This window comes from Rhinatrema bivittatum, chromosome 1 (assembly GCF_901001135.1).
Source record: "Rhinatrema bivittatum chromosome 1, aRhiBiv1.1, whole genome shotgun sequence".
Taxonomy (NCBI): Eukaryota; Metazoa; Chordata; class Amphibia; order Gymnophiona; family Rhinatrematidae; genus Rhinatrema; species Rhinatrema bivittatum.
Genome location: NC_042615.1, coordinates 252752225 through 252773570, shown reverse-complemented (window position 1 = coordinate 252773570; position 21346 = coordinate 252752225). Strand labels below are relative to the sequence as shown.

Sequence of the window (21346 nt, the reverse complement as noted above, 5' to 3'; positions counted from 1 at the left end):
GCAAATGTTACAGGCAGTGTAGAGTCATTCACATCTGGGGGCTCTTTGTCTACAATCATGTGGGCTACTTCAGCCTTAATCACAACCTCTCTACTGGGTTATTCTAACTTCCCTGTTTTACAAGTATTCTTGGAAAATACATCCTGCTAAACTATGCACTTCTGAGCAACTGTCATCTTTCATCCATGGTCCAGTTTAAAAGCTGTTCTATCTCTCTCTTTTTTTTTAAGTTAGCAGCCTGGTTCCATTCTGGATAAGGTGGAACCCATCCCATTAGGATAGGCTGCCCCTTTCACAGAACCCCAGTTCCCAATAAATGTAAAGTTTTCTTTCTAGCACCATCATCTCATCCACATATTGGAGCTCAGCCTGCCTTTGGGGTCCTGCATGTGGAACTGAGAATATAACCTTGGAGGTTCTGGATTTCAATTTCCTATCTAACAGCCTAAATTTAGCCTCCAGAACCTCCTTTCTTACCTCCCTATGTATTGGTACCCACATGTATGATGACAGCCAGCTACTTCCCAGCATTTTCTAAAATCCTGTCTAGGTGGCATGTAAGATTCACTAACTTCTCATCAAGCAAGCAATTTAGCATGCGAGCCTTACACCCAGCAGCCACCCAGCTATCTACTTTTCTAATGATTGAATCACCAACAGCAATGGCCACCTTAATCCTTTCTTCCTGGGCACACACCTCTGGAGAGGCATCTTTGGTGTGAGAGGATAAAGCATCTCTTGGAGGACAGATCCTAGCTACAGTATCACTTCTTGTTGCACCAAGGTGACCATGCTCCTCCAAAGCAGCACAGGGGCTGCTTGACTAGAGATGGAACTGCTCTGTTATGTCCCTGAAGGTCTCCTCTATATACCTCTTTATCTGCTTCAGCTCCTCCAGGTCTGGCACACTGGCTTCCAGAGATCAAACTCATTCTCTCAGAGCCAGGAGTTCTTTGCACTGGGTGCACATATACAACCTCTCACCAACTGGTAGATACATGCATACATGCAGCACTTGATGTAAAAGACTGGACAGCCCCCCCATCTTGCTGCTGGACTTCTGTTTGCATCTTAATTTTGTTAAGCTGGAAAAGCTGATTAAAGAGTGGGTATATCTCTCAATTGAAGGCATTTAAATTTGACTAGGGTTTTTAAATTTATTAGATATATTTAAATTGATTATTAAGTGACTAATGTTGGTCTGAGAATGACCAGCAAAAGGACTAAAATTAGTCAATTACTAAAACCAGGATTAATTGTATATTCTTTAAACCATTATATTGACTGTTATGATGAAGATTTTCCTCCTAATGAGGATAATAATCTGTGTAACAAAAAATGTCACAGGGCTGGGTGGGAGATGAAGAGGGATGGAGGGTGGGAATCAAACTAATGACTAATTGATCAAGAACCTGTATTCTCACCTTCTTAGATCAAGAAAGTTACTTTTGCAAACTCACAATTCTAACATTTGCAAACACATTCTAACAAATGCTAACTTTTCTTAACTAATGGAATTACTCTAAAGACTACCTTCCTGAAACACACACAACTATAAACACTTGCAATCAAATGTTAACATTTCCTAGTTCACAGAATTAATCCATGGTCTATTTTCCTATAATATATTCTATTAACACTTGCAAACAAATGCTAACTTTAAAAAATTAGCACAAATATACACAGCCAAGAATAATTTAACCTTCTATGAATTTTTTTTCTTAAATTTTAAGTGCTCTTTCCCAGCAAGTCCAACTTACCACCCATAGATGAAGGTTCTGCAGTCAGCACTTCCTCTGAACTGAGGTTTACTCAGTTCTTGCTTTCTTCTATATTTGTATTTCTAAGGCAATTACTTCAAATAAAACTACTTCAATAACAATCTCTTCTGAGGGAGTCACGCTGCAAGTAGATTAATAATTGGCCTTCCCTTTTCTTGTTTCTAACAATACTTGCTTTTAACACCTTTTCAGATCAGCTATTGGTATGAAAATAAGATGAAGAGTTAAAAGCAACTATAAGAAAACCATTATGACAGACTGGACATGGACAACCTATCACTACGTTTGTAGTTCAATGCTAAGAAAAGTTCAAGGGAATGTACTGTGGATCAGAAAGAAAATGAGTTGATAGTCAAAGGAAGCCTCATGGGAGACATATTCTACAAATATTTTGAACTGATAGGAAGTAAGCACAAATTTAAGAAAAGTTGTCTGAGAGGTGTAGATCTAAGGTAGTTGGTTTCAATTAGAGATAATTGGGAACTTGAAGTCAGTTGGGTATCTAAAGTCAATCTGGGAAGCTTCAACTAGAGTAAAAAATCAAACTGCTTATGGAGAAAAGAAAAAGAGGCCTCAGATGTCAGGAAGGATGAGGCCTGGACAGTATTTAGGATTTGAACTCTGGGATCACTGATACTCAACCTGCTGTTTTAGCTGCTAGGCTTTTCCTCCAAGAAGCAATGTGATGGCGAGAAGCTAGCCTATTGATTACTGAAGTAGTCCAAGGTTTCCTTTGAGTTGGCAGATCTAGAAGGAAACCCAGAGCGACAGTGACCAATAGTGTCCAGCCATAGAAGGTCTCGAGAGTTGTTAGACTCAGATAGGACTAACCTTGTTCAGAATAGAGAAGAGCAAGGCCAACTGAAGTAAGCAGAATGGGGGAAAGAAGCTGATGACCTACTGAGAAATGGGATTGTAGAAACCTAGGAGACCAAGCAGATGCCAGAGGGAAATTTAAATCTAAGTCTAAAGATAATTAAATGGCATAAAGTAAGTTTTTTCCTCTAATAATGATACAGCAGAAGACATATCAAGGTATAGCAGAGATGGGCACCAAAGAAAAAGAAGTTCACTTAGAGTGAATGAACTAAATAGGTTTAATAGATGACCTGAGCAAGGATACAAGTTTAATCCAAAGGATCAAGGCCAAAGTGAGAGGGTCAAACTCATCAAAGGAGGAAGGTAGAGTGAATGGAATTAGAGCCAAGAATGGCTAAGGCATCCACCAGAAGGGGTGGTTGGTCACAAGTTCCATACAAAAAGGGTAGTGAAGGGAATGGCACTGATTGTAAGAGAAAGTCCAAGAATAAGGGATTGAAGTAAAGTTGAACAGAAGAAAATTATTTGGGAATATGAAAGCCAGAATTAGAAAAAAGAGCTCGGCCATTTAAAGGGCATGGACCAAAGAAAGTCAGAAAACTATAACTTGCAAGGCCTTTCTATGAAACTGGCTGTGGAGTGTGGAGTTTGCAGCCAAGCACATAAATGTAACACTGTCAGGTTGAGAGCGAGTTTAGGGGGACACCTGATTATATTGGGGAAAAATGTACTGGGGGGCATCACTTTAAGGAAGACTTTCCGGAGAGGTGGGGAGGTGATCTCGCCGAATGCACAAGTACGTTTCATGGTGGGGAGGATTATGATGTACTGGATTTGCAACTGTTTGTCACTAGGTGGAGCTTGAGAGAGTGCACTAGAGACCAGGATGGAAGTGAGCTCACAGTTAAAGAAGCCTTATGAGAGATGTAGTCTGCAAATATTCTGAACAGGAAGCGTGTTCATATTTAAGAAAAGCCTTGTAGGGAGGTATGGTTCTTGGGCAGCTTGCGTTCAGGACCCAATTGAGAAAGCTTCAGCTTCAGTAAAGAGCCAAACTGCTCATGAGGAAGGAGAAGAAAGAGGCTTTAAACAACATTAGGAAGGATGAGACCTGGATGGATTAGGAGCCCAGGAGTGAACCAAACAGGTAGGATCTTTGTTCGCTTGATAGCCTTGGAGCAGTCAGCTGTTGGTAAGCTGACAAGCAAGTGGTCAAAGAGCAAGGCTGAGTTCTGTTCTGTACTGTAAAGTGTCAGACTAGCCTGGAATCATGTCTTTAATTGCTTGCTTAAATGCCCTGCTGTGTTGAACTATAAACAGAGTCTGTAATTGGCAGGCAAGGACTATAACTGGAATCAAATTGTGAATTATGAACTCCTGACTGTAAATAGCTCATGTAAAACAGTGTGTAAGCATCCTGCCTTGCCCCTAGGAAAGGGAGAGACACTGATTTCCTGTTCAAAAGAGCTGACTCAAGGAGGCTGCCCTATAACCCCAGTCTGACGAGAAGGCCTTTCAGGCTTGATTTAAAATGTGCCAGCTGCATTGTTTCTTGGATGTCATGAAGAAGATTGAACCAAAAGTAAGAAAGCAAAACAAAAAAAAAAGCAAGATACTGACTGATAGGTGCCTGGGGTGGTGAGTAGGGTGTAACTACAGGAGGAGAGAAGAAAGGAAGCAACTTACCCTGAGGTGGTATTTCCACAGCTTGAGCTAACCTTTGTATGGAGAACACACACAGAAAAAAGACTTCTGCAGCAAAGTGCTTCATCGCTCGGCTGTCTGCTAGGGGAGCAGACAGATGCTTCTCAGCCACAGTAACCCAGCGTCTGTGAACAATGAGGGAGCCATAGTTAATCCAGAAGGGGAGCCATGCAAGTCTGTGGTAGCAAATGCGTCACAGAAGTTGTTGGCAATTTATAGATTATCGAAGCATAAGCTTTGAGGACAAGCATGCACACACACACACATTCTTGAGCAATAAATTTAAAAAGGGCTTTATTTTTCTGTTCCAAGATTAATACATTTTTAGTATGAAACATGACTTATAGCCACTGTAGGAAAGAACTAAAAACATTTTGCTTTTCTCTTACTATAATAACATAGATTTTAAAAAAATAGTTCTGCGATATTCCATTCACTAACATTTTCAACTCAATTTATCCATATTTGTGGACTTTGAAAATCTACTTCCAGAAATAGTCTGAGAGTTTGCCAAATAAAATACATTTCATCCTTACCCACATAGCTCAGAGGTTCTTTGTATCTTGCAAAAACCTTGCAAACCCCAATATTTCAGTTTTAAACTGCCTCTGCACTGACTCATAAAATGTTTTATTACAATATGATATTATTTGCAGTTCTAGTTGCCCCATTTAAAAAAATGCATAGCAGACATAGAAAAGGTACAGAGAAGGGAGACAAACATGATAAAGAAGATGGAAAAGCTCCCTTCTGGAGAAAGGCTAAACAGATTAAAGCTCTTTCGCATGAAGAATAGACAGCTGGGTGGGGTGGAATGGGTTAATTAGAGAATGGTTATTTACTCTTTCAAACAATACTAGGACTAGGAGATACTCCATGAAACTCACAACTGGCAGATTTAAAACAAATCATAGGAAGTATTTTTTCACTCAGTGCACAATCCGGCTATAGAATTGGTTGGCAGAGGATGCGGTCAAGGCAACCAACATCATGGGTTCAAAAGAGGATTGGACAAGTTCCTGAAGGAAAAGTCTATAAACAGTTAGTAGCCAGGTCAATTTGGGAAACCCATTGCATACCCCTGGAAGTTAAAAGAAATCAACCATTTGGAATCTGTTAGATATTTGTGACCCAGAATGGCCACTGTTGCTGGGCTCGATGGACCTAAAAGTGGCACCTCTTATACTTTTACTACCATATGCATGAATCTCATAGTTCTTTTTTGTATATACAAAGTTGATCTTCTGATGTCATCGCATCAGGACCTAAGTAGAGGAAATACCTTAAGCATGCTGTTGTGATGTTGGTTCAAGCTAAGGACAATAAGACATGGTTGCCCATACTTCAGTTATAACACTAATATACACAGAAGCATGGGCAACCGGATCCTGGGCCCAGGCCCAATGCCGGAACCCAGGCTGGAACCCAATATCGGGGCCTCGGCCCAGAATGAGGCCCAGGTCTCGAGGCCGAAGCACTGGCTGGTAGTTCATCTTATTGTCTTCTTTCTTCGCAGATGACTGCATCCATGGGTACGCACCAGGCATTTAATATTAATTTGTTCAGTCCTTCTCTTATTGCCGATTGGTCTGTTCACTGTCACACGTCAGTGAAAAGAATCAATCGGAACAGCCCTGTTGGAGGAGGGTCTTCAGCAGGGGTTCCTGGCCGGGAGGGATGAGATTTGCAGTCTGGCAAAGGCAGTTTTATCATACTGACCTCGGATTCCCAATTTCAGGTACAGGATCCTTGGATCTGACCTGGACCTCTTGGACCATTGGGCCAGACCTTGGGGGGAGGGAGCGTAGGTCAGGTCAGCCGCTTGGTGCTGGCCATGTCTCCTGCAAGCCTGATGCTAAGGACACATTAGGGATGCACAATTTTCCCTAGCATGTCCTTTATAGCATGGCACATCATTTAAATATTAGATTGGGCGCCCAGGAGAGGTGGTTGGGCATGCATTAGGAAGACGGACGTTCAGCATTGAGTGCCCATTTTCTATGTGCCAATATTGCATCAGCGTATTTGTTGGCTAAATAGTTAGCTGACTAACCCCCTCATTTATCAAAATGCGCTAAGGCGTTTTTGCATGCGATAAGAGCTTATTGCATGCGAAAACGCCTTTAACGCATGTGATAGCACCATATTGTATGATGTGATGCAAATCCGAAAAAGAGGAGGAGTGGGCTGGGTTTACCGTTTTGCGAAGCCCTATTGCACAACTTTAATGCTGATTTTAGCTACAACTTTTTCAGGAGTGTTAAGCCGTGCGTTCACCTGTTGCGATGTTTTTCACAGATGCCGGTTTTGGTAGTTTTAAGTGTCCACCTAGCTATCGGGGGGGGGGGGGAGAGAGAGAGAAAGAGAGAGAGAGAGAGAGAGAGAGAGAGAGAGAGAGAGAGAAAGAGAGAGAGAGAGAGAGAGAGAGAGACTAGCCATAATATGGTCCCCCTAGTGGTTGGATGTAGGAAATACCACATTCTGGCACTTATCTCAAAGTGTGAAAAAGTTATCGCAATTTGCGGTAGCTTAGCTCTTCGCATAGGTATTAGTGCAAATTGCGATAAACTCCCCATTACCATAGAACACGCCCCTTTTCCCATCGCATGCGATATTTACCGCATTTTGATAAATCCAGGCCTAAGTGACAGTTGTTTCTGGTCATTAAAACAGTAGTGGAATGTGAGGAACTGCAGAAGGACCTTGTGAGACTGGGCCTCCAAATGGCAGATGCAATTTAATGTGGACATGTGCGAAGTAATGCATGTAGGGAAAAATAATTCTAATTACAGGTGCACACTTCTGGGTTCTGTGTTAAGAGTCACTATTTAGGAAAAAGACCTTGGAGTCCTTGTGGACAGTTCCTTGAAATCTTTGGCTCAGAGTGCAGCAGGCAGTCAAAAAGGCAAATTAGATATTAGGAATTATTTGGAAAGGAATAGAAAACAAAACAAAATATCATAATGGATATTATAAGTAGTTCTAGTCTCTCTATCTCAAAAAAAGACTTAGCAGACATTGTAAAGGTAGGGTGAAGAGCAGAAAAAATGATACAGGATGAAAATGATTCCTTATGGAGAAAATCTAAATAGCTTAGAGCTCATTAGCTTGGAAGAGAGACTGAGAAAGGGATAGGATTGAGATATATAAATCATGAGTGGGGTGGAATGGGTGTAAATAGGGATTGGTTATTTACCCTTTCAAATAACACTAGAACTAGCTTCCTACAATTTAAAACAAATCTTAGGAAGTATTTTTTCACTCATCGCACAATCAAGCTATGGAATCTGTTGCCAGAAATATGGTCAACTAATTAACAACCAACCTCGTTCCCTTTATTCAAGAGATCTTCAACACCCAACACCAAGGGAACCCCTTGATATGTGGTCATGTGCGGTCGCTATTTTAAGAACAGCCACTTTGTGACTGTCCTATTCAATAGCTCCCATGTTTTATTCTTTTAATTCTTTATTTAAATACTTTTCTTTTTTAATTTTGCTTTTTAAAAAATTTTTTATAGGTAGGTCGGACAGCGATCTGTCCGACCTACCTATAAGTTACTTCTTTTTTTCTTTTTCAAGTACTTATCTGAGAATACTGATTGCTGCCGCTTTTATGGGTTCGGATTGGGCAGGCGGATCCGAACCCATTAAAGCGGCAGCAATCAGTAATCTCAGATAAGTACTTGAAAAAGAAAAAAAGAAGTAACTTAATAGGTAGGTTGGACAGATCGCCGGGGAAAACGAAGCACATAAAAAATGTAAAAAAAAAGCAAAATTAAAAAAGAAAAGTATTTAAATAAAGAATTAAAAGAATAAAACACGAGAGCTATTGAATAGGACAGTCACAAAATGGCTGTTCTTAAAATAGCGATCGCACATGACCACATATCAAGGGGTTCCTTTGATGTTGGGCGTTGAAGAAATGTGGTCAAGGCAACTAAACATAGTGGGGTTCAAAAGAAGATTAGACAAGCGACGGTATACAAAATCAGCTAAGAAAGAAAGAAAGAAAGAAAAGTCCCATAGCAGTTATTAGCCAGGTCAACTTTGGGAAGCCAGCGCTTATCCCTGGGAGCGAGATGCAAGAAACAGATCAACTATTGGGCATCTGCTGGGTACTTGAGAGCTGGACTGGCCACTCTCAGACACAGGATTCTGGGCTCGATGGTCCTTGGTCTGACCCAGCATGACGCTTATGTTTTTATCTATCCTTTAGAAACGTGCCCCAACTTTTTTAAACCTGCCTATTAAACTTGAACATATCCTCTGGCAACGAATTCCACAGCTCATTTGTGGTTGCCTGCAAAACTTCTATTTTCTTAAATTTGTTGTAAATCAGCTACTAGTTTCAAAAAGTCCCAGTACTGTTGAAAGAGTAAAATACATGTTCCCTATCAACTTACTCCATACCGTTCATCACTTCATAAACCTCTTATCATATCCTTTCTCAATCATTTCTTCTCCAAGCTGAAGAGCCCTAATCCATTTATTGATTTATTTGTTTCATTTATATTCCACATTTCCATTTTATCAATGCGGATTACATAAATTACAAACATATTCAAACAACACACAATAAAACACAGCATCAGTTAAAAGTTTTCATAAACAATAGGGTTTTCACCTTTTTTTTCTAAAATTCAGATAATCACTGTCCCTATGTAATTCACAAGGTAAAGAGTTCCAAAGCTCTGGGCCCAGAATGGAAATAGGTTTAGATGTAGTAATAGTCAAATAAGCAGCAGATAATGATGGTACAGATAACAAATACTGCAAAGCAGAATGCAACGCACGATTTAGGGCATAGCATATTTCTCAGACAAAATGCGTCTGCATAAATGGCGTTGTGCATTAGTGTGAAAACCTTAAACTTTATTCTTTGTGCAATTGGGAGACAGTGCAGATCCTTCAATTAAGGAGAGATACTGACATTTACCTGTAGACCAAATATTGTTTTAACTGCTGCATTTTGAATTAATTGCAGCACCCATTTAGCCTTTCTTCATAGAGAAGCCATTCCATCTCCTTTTTAGTTGTCATTCTCAGTATCTTTTCTAAATTCTCTGAGTAGTTACTCAGGCAAAATCATCCACTGAAAATTGCCCTCTCCTTCTTCAGGTAAAAATATTCATGCACCAGTGACGGAGAGGGATATCAGGAGGGCAGGGATAGCAAGAAACACATTAGGGATGTGCATTCGGGAGAAATGAAAGAGGAAATAAGACAAAATTTCCTATTTCATTTCGGGTCATTTTGAAAATCTAAAACCTCAAAATCATCCATCTGGCCTAGGCTGAAACTCATAGCAGGGGCTACGGCAGGTGACACCAGCACTTCGGCCTGGGCCTGGACCTGATGCTGGGGCTTCATCCGAGACCTGAGCAAAAGCCCAGGCCCAAAAGATTTTGCCTGGGTTGGGAAATTTCCCAACCCCCACTTACCTTCTCCATTGGGGATCTGACACCGTCACCAGACCCAGGCCTGATGCTGGGGCCCAGGCCTGATACCAGGGCCTGGCCTGGAGGCCAAGTCTCAACACCTGGGTCTTAGCCTAGGCTGAGGCCCGGACCCAGACCCAATTCTGGGGCCCGGGTCTGGAGACCAAGTCCCAAAGCCTAGGTCTCGGCCTGGACCCAGGCCTGACGCTGGGTCCTTGCCCAGATGCCCGGTCCCAATGCCTGGGCCTTGGTCTAGGCCATGGCCCAGGTCCAGGCCCAATACCAGGGCTCAGTCCATAGGCCTGGTCTGAATGCCTTGGTCTCGGCCCAAGCCCAGGCCCAGGCCCAACTCCAGAGCCAGCCAGGAGTTTGGCTCCTTCCCCTGGGTCCTCAGCCCAGGGCCAGGCCCAGACCTCAGAGGTCTGACATCTTTTTTTCTTTTTTTTTTCTTCTTCAAATGACGAGTCCGCTTGGTACACACCAGATTTAATTAACTCTGGCGCATCTTCCCCAGTGGAGAATAGCATTTTGATGTTCAGCAGTTCAATGACGGCAGCCCCGAGCAGACGCCGCCATTTGAGGAGCAAAGACAGAAAAAAAAGAAGACGCCTAGGCTCCAGGTCTGGGCCTGACACTGGGCCAAGGCCCCAGCCTCCAGTCTGGGGCCTGGAGTCAGACCTGGGTTTGGGCCGAGGCCAAGGCATCGAGACCCGGCCCAGCTTCTGAGCAGGGCCCTGATGTAGGGCTGGATTAGTGGGGGTGGGAAGGATCCTGGCCCCAGCATTTTTCCAGGTGGGAGGCAAGTATGATGGGCACAGGATGCTTCAGGAGGCCCCGTTTATTTTTTTCCATTGTCAGGATTAAAAAAAAATGTTTATTTTTGGGGTATTTTTAGCTAAAAAAACAAAATAAACAATAAATTCAAAGAAATTTGTGGGGAACCCTCCCAAAAAAATTAAACAAAAAAAAACGAAATTAAATTTTTACCCCGGTCACCCCTAAAACACAAAATTTCATTTAGAAATCCCTGTTTGTGCTTTATGGCACTGAATTTGCATTGCTACAAAGCAGGTTCAATGTCTACAGGTATGGAAGTATCCACTCTCCACAGCACCTTCCAGCCCATGAATTTTCAAAAGGATGCTGTATGAGGATTATCCCTTTGGAAATATGCTTTCAGGCTTGTAAGTCTTTTAAAGAAAAATTGCGGGAGAGCATTACGTAAGAGACATATTAGTGAGATATTATACAGAGAGAGAAAGATTCAGAAAGATATTATACAGAGTCATTATACATGGTTTCCAACTGACAGCATTTTTAGTCTCACTACTCACAAGTCAAAGGGTTCATAACTCACAAGTACCATAATCAAAGACTCAGCAATAGAATTGTTAAGTAGCAGAGGGCCTGCTGGGTTTATTTTCTATATACTGCTTTTTTCTTTTATGGAAAATATATAGCTGTAGATATTCAGTAAGCAAGAAAATAACTTTGCCCAGACATTCAGTGACACCTCCTCTGGATATAGAGAATAAAATTATCTGGGTAAAGATGTCCAGCTAATTTTAAGTCAGGCATCCAATGCAACTTGATTTACCTGGTAAAACACTTCCAACTCCACCTTTCCAGTGTAGGCACCAACTTGTCCTGATAAAATTTACCTACTCATCAGGGGAATACTTGTAACTCACAAAAAAGTAGATTTTAAAAGTGTTGCGTGCGCAAAAATGGTCACAGGCATGCAATGCGAATTTTAAGAAGCCGGGAAGTACACTCATACATACCCTGTGTGTGCTTCAAGAATAAGGGGGGATGAGAGAGGGAGAGAGAAAGAGAGAGAGCAAGAGAGAGAGACACACACAGAATATGACACTTTTTTTTATCTCCCACTGCAAGAGGGGCACTTTCAACTTAGAGTGAGTTTTGGGGGGAGGGGGGCGGTGTTACATTGGCCTGCCTAGGATGAAAGGGTCTTTAGCCCTTGTAACACTGTCCCCTCCAAAACCCACCCTGAGTTGAAAGTGCCCCTCTTACAGTGGGAGATATATAGAGTGTCATATGGTGTCTCTTACAGTCTCTCTCTCCCTCCCCTCATTTTCAAAGGTAAAAACTGTGCTTTATCTGGGAAAATGGCCCTTAAGAAAGTTACCTGGATGATATGTGCATAAAATTACATGTATACACCCTATCAGAGAAAGCTGTTGGTGGGTTTTGCAATTATGCACATTCCGGCCGATACAGTAAAATGCGTGGGAGAGCCGGCACTCCGAGGCGAGTGCCCGCTCTCCCGACGTGCACCCAGGCCACTCTCCTGGGGTGCAATTTAGTATTCAAATGAGGGCTCACGGTAATAAGGAGGTGCTAGGGACACTAGCGAGTCCCTAGCGCCTCCTTATTGCTAGAAGCGGCGGCTGTCAACGGGTTTGACAGCTGACGCTTAATTTTACTGGCGTTGGTTGTCGAACCCGCTGACAGCCACGGGTTCGAAAAACGGATGCCAGCAAAATTGAGCGCCTGTCTTCCAACCCGCGAGCTGCAGGCTGATTTTTTTTTTTTTACGATTTAAACTTTTTTTTTTTATTTTTGGGGCCTCTGACTTAATATCGCTATGATATTAAGAAATGAACACCTACCTTTGGGCAGGTGTTAATTTCTGAGAGTAAAATGGATGGCTTGGCTGCACATTTTACTTTCTGTATGGCGCCGGAATAACTAAAAGGCTCATCAACATGCATTTGCATGTTGCGGGCGCTATTAGTTTTTGGGGGGTTGGATACGCGTTTTCCTCGCGCTATTACCCCTTACTGTATAAGGGGTAATAATAGCATGTCGAAAACGCACGTCCAGATGGGGGCTAACGGCGCGCTCGGCCGAGCACACCGTTCTGTAGTGGCCTGATAATTTTCAATTTTGAAACGTTATGAGTAAATTTTCAAAGCTCCGCACAGAAAATTGTCTTGCACATCAGATTTTCAGAATGGGTCGAGTACACACACACTCCTGTGTTTGCATGGGAAGGTTCACGTGAACAAAGTGGGCATTGTTGAGGCATGTTAGGGCATGGTTTGCAAGTTCTCACACACTTTACTATTTTATAAACAATGTACATGGAAACAAAATCAAGTATGGGAAAACACTTTTACATCTGCTATTTAAAGTGCCAATTTCAAACTTGCTTTGTCTTTTTGCACATTGTGTTTTGTGTGCTGGCTTCCCCCAGTGAGTGGAAATGGCAGCTAGCTTGGAGGAATTGGTGGGGGGGGGGGGGGGGGGGGGGGGGGGAGGGGTGAGAAGGGGCTAACTGTGAAATCGTAGTCCTTGCCCGGAAGTTTGTTTCCATGTAAAGTATTTGTTGAATTTGCCCTTCTGCCTGAATCAAGGCTAGCTTTTATTTTTTTGGAGGAACCTTTCAGTGAATGGCATTGTGTTTCTGAGAGTGTGTGTGTGTTTCACTAGGTGAGTGAGTGGTGAAGAATTAAAGTTCAAAATGAGTATTATAAACTTATGGATACTCTTTGGGCAACATTTGAATAGGGAGAAAGAACTGAGTAGGAGGAGGAAGTACCCCTTAGAGAGAGTATACAGGACTAGGGCACCATTTTTAGATCTGTCTAAGGAGCAAATCTTGTGAAGATTCAGGTTCAACAAGGAAACCATACTGTATCTATGCCAGCAGTTAGAAAATGACCTTACTCTTCCAACTGGAGAGGCCATGTCTTGCCAGTACAACTCATGTAATTACAGTTCTGGCATTTTTTGCCACCAACACCTTCCAGACACCTTTGTTACGTGGCTCACTCACCCAGTGCTACTTTTCAGCTGACATCAGCGTTCCCACATGCTCAGGATGCCGCTGCCATCACCATCGGGACCTTCCTCTAGGCGTATGCTGGCCTATGAAGGCCCTCATGAGGGAACAGTGCTCCCAGGCACCCCCTGATGATATCACTGGCCGGGTATTTAAACCCTGATCATACAACACTGTTTTACCTCAGCAATGGGTTGTCTACCTTCCGATAGTGTGAGTTGCTGCGTTCCTTGTCTCTCCAGCCTGCCTTCATCTCTCCAGCCTTTCCTTCATCTCTTCAACCTTGCCTTCTTCTCTTCAAGCCTTCCTTTCATCTCTCCAGCTTTGCCTTCATCTCACCAGCCTTGCCTTCATCTCTCCGAGCCTTGCCTTCATCTCTCCAGTCATGCCTTTGTCCCTCCAGTCTGTCTTCATCTCTTCAGCCTTGTCCAGCCTGCCTTCATCTCTCCAGCCTCATCTTAGCTACTGCATTCCTATCCTCAGATGGATTATTGGTAATTGACCTTAGCCTGGACTCTTGATATCCCTGCTTTCCACCTGTCACTGACCTTAGCCTTGACTCCTGATATTGCTGCCTGCTGCCTGACACTGACCTTAGCCCAGACTTTCAAGATCTTTGCCTGCCACCCACCTGTGACCTCATTCTGACCTTAGATTTACTCTTCTGCCTATGCCTCAGAGACTGCTACCTAAGACCTGTTGGCCCATGGAACCCAAAGGCTCATCCTAAGGTAAAGGGCTGATATAGGTGAAGCTCCAGTTCAGTCTCTGCACCTATGTGCTTCGCCAGTTTATGGTGAGGGCCTCCCCTGTGGGTTGTGCCAACTTCACCCCAACACAAGGGTTTACAATCCTAACTATCTTATGGATGGTATAAGCCAGTTAGCCACCTCCTTGTGTATTGATCAGTTTCTGGCTGCATTTCTCAGGAAAACTGATCATATATATATATTTATTTATTTATTGGTTTTTATATACCGTCGTTCATCCTAGGATATCGCGTCGGTTTACAAGTAACAAAAACAATACGTCAGAGCGTTGTACATAGAACAAGGTAGTAATAATAATGAACTAGTAAAAATAACTGAGAAGGCGTAACATTGTACATATAACAAGATAATAGTAAATTATGAACTAATGCATAGATAACTAACAGTGAAAGTAACTAAGTATTTTGAACGGCAAAAACTAAGATTAGAGAAAAAGAGGGTGGGGGAGGAGGAGGAAGAGAGAGGGGAGAGGGGGGGGAGGAAGAGAGGATTGGACGTGTCGGGGTAATTAGAAATGTTGCATCAAGGGGAAGGCAGAATGAGAGGGATAATGTTTAAAGTGCTTGTAAGATGGAAAGCATGGAGTTGGCAGTAGCAAGGGGATCATGTGTAGGCTTGAGTAAATAGCCATGTCTTGAGATTTTTTTTGAAAATCTTCGGGGACTGTTCAAGTTGTAGTTCAGTGGGCATAGAGTTCCATAAGGTAGGGCCAGCTAGTGACAGGGCGCGGGCCTTAGTGGATGAATATTTATAGAGTTGAGGTGAAGGGGTTTGCAAGGTAGCCATGTATGGGTTTCTGATCGGCCTGTTAGAGGTATGAAATTGTAAGGCGTTAGAGAACCAGTTCATTTCGGATTTATGGAGGGCTTTGTGTATGAGGGTTAAAACCTTATATTGATGTCTCCGATGCCCAGGCCATACTGGCACTTTTACCCATGTGTTTTGGTCCTGTCCCATGGTCCTGCGCTTTTGGACTCGTATTGCCAAATACCTAGCCGGGCTCTTGGGGATTTCGATTCCTATTGCACCTCGGTGGTTGCTGTTTGGGTACCTCCCGGATTCCCGGCTTCGAGATCTGGGAGTTCGCCTTTTTCTCCAAAAAGCAAGTGCGGTGGGGAAAAAAGTAATTCTCTTACAGTGGAAGGAGGTGGATCCACCCTCTTTCTGGGTGTGGAGAAACCTCTTATATACAATGATGCATATGGAGTCTTTTTCCGCCAAGGGACCTCCTCGCCTACGGAAGAGGTTCTTAGACGTCTGGGAGCCATACCTACAATTGCTTTCTCATCAGGCTCGGAGTCGTATTCTCAACAATTGACATTACCACACCTCGAGATTGGTCCGACATTTTCTAGGATTTCTTCATTTTTTATTTTTTTTACATTCCACGTTGGGTATGAAAGTACAAACATTTGGTATGTACTGGGATTCCTTCAGAGAGGCAACTGGACTTGAGTCAACGAAGAAGGGGGGGTGGGTGGGGAGGGTGGGTTGGGGGTTCCTGGTTTGGTTCCGCCACTGCTGTATTTGTTGTCAGTATTGCTGGGGGTAGAGGCAGAACAACCTGCGCCCAGACGAATGTAACCTGATCTTTTGTAAACCTTTAATAAAAATGTTTGAACATAAAACCTTATATTGAATACGAAAGTGAATGGGTAGCCAATGTAATCGTTTAAGGATAGGTGTAATATGCTCCTTTGAGGTAGTGTTGGTGAGGATGCGAGCGGCAGTGTTCTGTAGAATTTGTAACGGATTGATGGCATTTTTGGGTAGTCCTAATAGCAGTGCGTTACAGTAGTCAATTTTAGAGAATACCATGGCTTGGAGTACGAAATGTAGTAAAGGTTTTAATTTTTTAATTGTGTGGATCTTTCCCTTAAAGAAGACAACAATAACAACAACAAATTATGGATGATTTTCATCCAATTGCATGGTTCTTCTCTGTTTTGTGAGCTATCAATTGCACTCACATTGCTATAAGGGTACCTTCAGACAATGAGGTCACCTGCAGCTGCAAGGATTTCCATTCCCTTATCATTCAGGTGGTCTGTAATGCCAAGGGAATCATCATGAATATTGTGCCCACTGTTGAAAATGTCTACCAACTAGGGTTTGTCTACCAACTAGGGTTGGTTTCTAAGTAGGTATGGAGCTCTGACTACAACCACACAGCAATTAACCATGCTTTTTTCTCTTCCACGTATCTAGGTTGCTTATCCTTTTGGCCCAAGAGGCTCACTCCAGCCTCTACTAGGCAACAGCCTTGCTGCCTGCTACCTTGGGATATCTCACTCTGCTTTTATCTGCCTTCTCCCCTATGGAAAATAGAGGATCATGAAGGCATACTCATAGGGGTAGATTTTCAGAGCCCTGCTCGCCTAAATCCGCCCAAAACCGGGCGGATTTAGGCGAGCAGGGCCCTGCGCGCCGGGAAGCCTATTTTACATAGGCCTCCCGGCGCGTGCAGAGCCCCGGGACTCGCGTAAGTCCCGGGGTTCTCGGAGGGGGGCGTGTCGGGGGCGTGTCGGGGGGGCGGGCCCGGTCGTCGCGGCGTTCCGGGGGCGTGTCGGCAGCGTTTTGGGGCGGGTACGGGGCGTGGCTACGGCCCGGGGGCGTGGCCGCGCCCTCCGTACCCGCCCCCAGGTCGCGGCCCGGCGCGCAGCAGGCCCGCTGGCGCGCGGGGATTTACGTCTCCCTCCGGGAGGCGTAAATCCCCCGACAAAGGTAAGGTGGGGGTGTAGACAGGGCCGGGCGGGTGGGTTAGGTAGGGGAAGGGAGGGGAAGGTGAGGGGAGGGCAAAGGAAAGTTCCCTCCGAGGCCGCTCCGATTTCGGAGCGGCCTTGGAGGGAACGGGGGGAGGCAGCGCGGCTCGGCGCGCGCAGGCTATACAAAATCGATAGCCTTGCGCGCGCCGATCCAGGATTTTAGTGGATACGCGCGGCTCCGCGCGTATCTACTAAAATCCAGCGTACTTTTGCTTGAGTCTGATGCGCAAGCAAAAGTAGGCTGATCGCGCTTCTTTTAAAATCTACCCCATAGACTGCAGTAGATGTCCACATAAATACAGCCCACTTGCAGAGCAGAGTAGTCATCAAGAGACCTTTGGTCTACTCAAAGCCCATTTCTGATGCCTGGACAGATCAGGAGGATGTTTTCTCTACAACCCTACAAAGGTCTGTGAGACCTTTCTATCCTGCTGTATGCTTCATAACCTGGCTAAAACCCAGGGCCTGCCTCCCCAGGGGGTAAGATGATAATTTTACAGGGCCCCATGATAAAAAGGAGGCATATAAACTGAGTAGGGAAGAATTGCAGGAGATACATCACCAGACTCATCAGCAGGCTGTAGAGGAAAGTAACATACTGATTTAAAGACATTTTCAACAGTGAACATACATTTATTTGCAATATTTGGTGATATTTGCATAGAAAAAAAACCCATAATGAGGTCCTTTCTCAGCCACTAAAAGATAAGTTTATCCAGCTATCTTTAGGACAGGTCCATGACCCAACCAGAATTAGCCAGATAAGTTATCTGGGCAACACTCAGCATTGGTGTTGCCCAGATAACTTATCTGGCTAACGTTGCTACTCCCCGGAATACCTCTCACTTATCCGGCTAAATTCTAGTTGGATAACTAGCTATCCAGCTAGAATTTAGCCAGAGAAGTGTCTGGATATGCTGGTTTTCCCATTTAGATGGATAACTTTTAAGTTATCTATCTAAATAACTTTTGAATATTGACCTCCACATTTCTTCGACAGCCCTCTATTTTTGGAAGGTAGCTTGGTCCCTTGGACTGACCCAGCCTGTTGCTCCTGTGCAGCAGTGTGCAGTCACTACTCATATTGTCTTCAGAGGGCATGGACAATGAGGTTAGTGTCAAGGGATGATAACTGCATGAGGACTCTGGAGGGAAGAGGTGATTTTGAGAGCTTACATTAGGGGACACTGAGGATGAAGGCCTGCCAATACTGGTATGCTTTTCCTCTTTAGCTGCTGCACAGGATGAGGCCATCTCCATGTCAGCAGAGGGGGATGTCTCCACCTGTGTCATCACAGAAGAGGGAGCCTTCCTCTGTAGTAGTGGTATTATTGGAGGATGTATTGATGTAGGTGATTGAGCCATAGGAGGATGAGGTGGTATCATGGGTGGTAGTGGACACATTGGAGGAGTGGAGGAACATGCGAGTCAGTGTAATGGTGGTACAAATGCAGGGGCCATGTGGCTGCCAGGGAGTATTTCGTGCTGACTGTGGTGAGCATGGTGACATCCATTAGAGCATCTCCCTCCAGACTGTAGTCATGACCTGCAGTTCCTCCTGCATCATCCCGCCAAGACTCTGCATCTCTTGTCTTGCAAGATTTCAGGAGTAGGTGATCCACTGGATATGGACATGGGCTCATGCTGCGAAAAAGCCCGGGTTCACTCCTCATCAATAGCTACAGCCCTCTTATACTGCTGTTTGTCAGCAGCAGATTCTGAAGACCCCTCCTCTTCTTCCTTGCTTTCTTTCTCCAGGCTTTCCTGCAGTGCTCCTGGACACCGCTGAACCCTTCCAAGTCCACTGGGTCCCTTTCTGTCAGAGTCATGTTCAGTCTGATCCTCTGCAAAAAAATTAGAGTGCCTTTTCTTGTCTCACCCACTGGATCTTCATTATGAGCACGGAGAATAACTCAGTGGGCCCCATTCTACGGCCTCCAGTATGGCAGTCCCCTTTTGTAATTAAAGCTACCATTATTCACTTTTTATTAATTTATGTTACGTCCGCTCAGGTGGCGGGTCCCTGATACAGGGGCTACAGCAAAGAACCAGGGCTATGTTTACGCTCCTGGACCTCTATCATTCTCAGACACTAAACTTCAGCCCTGCGGGCCAGGATTCTCTGGTGGGGAGAAGGCATAAGCCTCTGGGGTCCTAGGTACTATGGTGGGGTAACCAGGCTGCACGGTCACTTTCACGCTTGCTCAATACTCAAAGGGAGGGGGTCTGATGATCCAAAAGGGCACACACGAATAAATGCCTAGGGCCTGATTTTAAAAAAGCATTTACACTCACTTAAAACTGGGTTTATACGTGAATGCACTTTACTCAAGCAAGTGGGCTTTTGAAAATTGCTTCAACATATGTCCTTGAATTGTCCTTGGGATTTACTCGTGTAAGTACACTTTACTCGAGAAAATGGCTTTTGAAAATTGATACAATAGTAGCTACATTTACACATCTAAATCTTTTTGAAAATTACCTCCTTAGAGTCCAAGGTTGGTGTTCAAATAATAAAAAGGTTTACTTCAACCTAAAAGGGAATATCTACACCAGGATTCCAAAAATCATAAACAGGATTCCAAAAATACAAATGAAACATACACTTGTCTCTTTGTCCTGATCTTAACTGTGTTCTGGTCCAGAATTCACTCCCCAGTAAAGGTAAGTAAGTTCTCTTCCAGTTCTAACAAATACTAGGGATGATGGAAAAACATTCCCCAGCTTCAATAATAAATTGAATCTCCAAATTACTTCTCAAAATACTCAAAAACTCCAATTTGTCTTCCACCTTGCCATTAACCAGAAGCAAGATACAAAAGACATGGATACCGCCCTTTCTTCTACAGAGTCCTCCATCTCAGACAGGAGCTGATCCAAAAATATCCAAAAATCACTCTTTGTCTTCTCCCAAAACTCTCTAATCTCAAACCACCTCTTCACGTGACTAGGCCTTAAAGACGTTCTGAAAATCTCCACCTCAGAACACTTTTCTTTACGGTAATGTCCAGGATTGATCTCTTCCCTGCACCACTGACCAACTCAGCATCTCCTTCCCTTTCAGTATTTCCTTCCATCTGCAGTGTCTCCTGACCTTCTGACTACTGCTTATGCTCAGTGGTAATTTAAACTACTGAGACCCATCCCAAAAAGAGAAAGTCCCAAAAGCTGGGGAAGTGCAAAATATGCAAAAGGCCTTTCTGAAAAATCTCAAAATGACCACTGGGAAAATATTTGTGCAAGCTGTAATCCCCGCTACATTTACAAGCTTGACAGCTAGGTCTAGTTCTTATCTGCTTTTTTGATCATTGAAGATCTCAGCAAATGTACATATGTGTACATATACACACACACACACACACATACATACACACACATACACTCACACACACATATATACACACACATACACTCACACATATACATACACACATACACACACACACACACACACATACATATACATACACATACATACACACACACATATACACACACACATACATACATACACACACACACACAAACACACATATACATACATACATTTGGCCTACAGGCCCCTCGACTATCATTCTAAATTGCTTATCCTGGAGCTTGCATCTGAAGTCTCGCCACTTGTGACTGAGGTCTTGCACACTCCTGTTATTGTGGAAGACAGCATACAGTAAATGGTGGATCCTCTCTCAGGTCTGCCCTTTCCTGAAGGATCCCCCTTTTCCTTGACTCCTTCCCATACACAATGTTCTGGATCTTCATTGTCTCCTTGACAAGAAGGTCCATCTCCCTTGTCTGGGAGTTGGGCTTCCTAAGCAGGGCTCTCCTTCATCTGGACATGATGCAATTAGAAAGATAGGCTATGAGACCTAACCTTATATACCTGTATTTGTGTGTAAATGCAATGCAAATTCTTATATAAAGGAGCAGGGTTTACACGCATACATAAAATAGTAATTTTTTGTGTGGAATCTGTATATGCATATATCCACTTTATGTATGTATGTATATATATATATATATATATATATATATATATATATATATATATACATACACATTCAGTACCTATAAAGAAGCAGTATATGCATATAATTTTCTTTTAAATGTATGTAGATAAGGTTCATAATAGAGTTACCAGATGCCTCCAAGCCATCAGGGACAGGCTGAGCCAGTCTTATTTTTACCTCCATTGGGTGCAATGGGGGTAAAACCAGAACTTAAGTTGGCTCACAGCTTGGTGGACATCCTCCCCCTGGTAG

At 43.5% G+C, this 21346-nt stretch overlaps 1 protein-coding gene across 4 annotated transcripts in view; it reads right to left on the bottom strand.

Moving 5' to 3' along the window:
- The window catches only part of CHL1 (cell adhesion molecule L1 like), a 244933-nt gene that overhangs the window by 173835 nt on the left and 49752 nt on the right, over nt 1-21346 (bottom strand). For all 4 annotated transcript variants that reach the window (XM_029593458.1, XM_029593467.1, XM_029593449.1 and 1 more), the window contains one exon: nt 4287-4429. In XM_029593458.1, the coding sequence (XP_029449318.1) occupies nt 4287-4371 (85 nt within the window). In that variant the 5' untranslated portion in view covers nt 4372-4429. The remainder of the gene's footprint in view (nt 1-4286; nt 4430-21346) is intronic.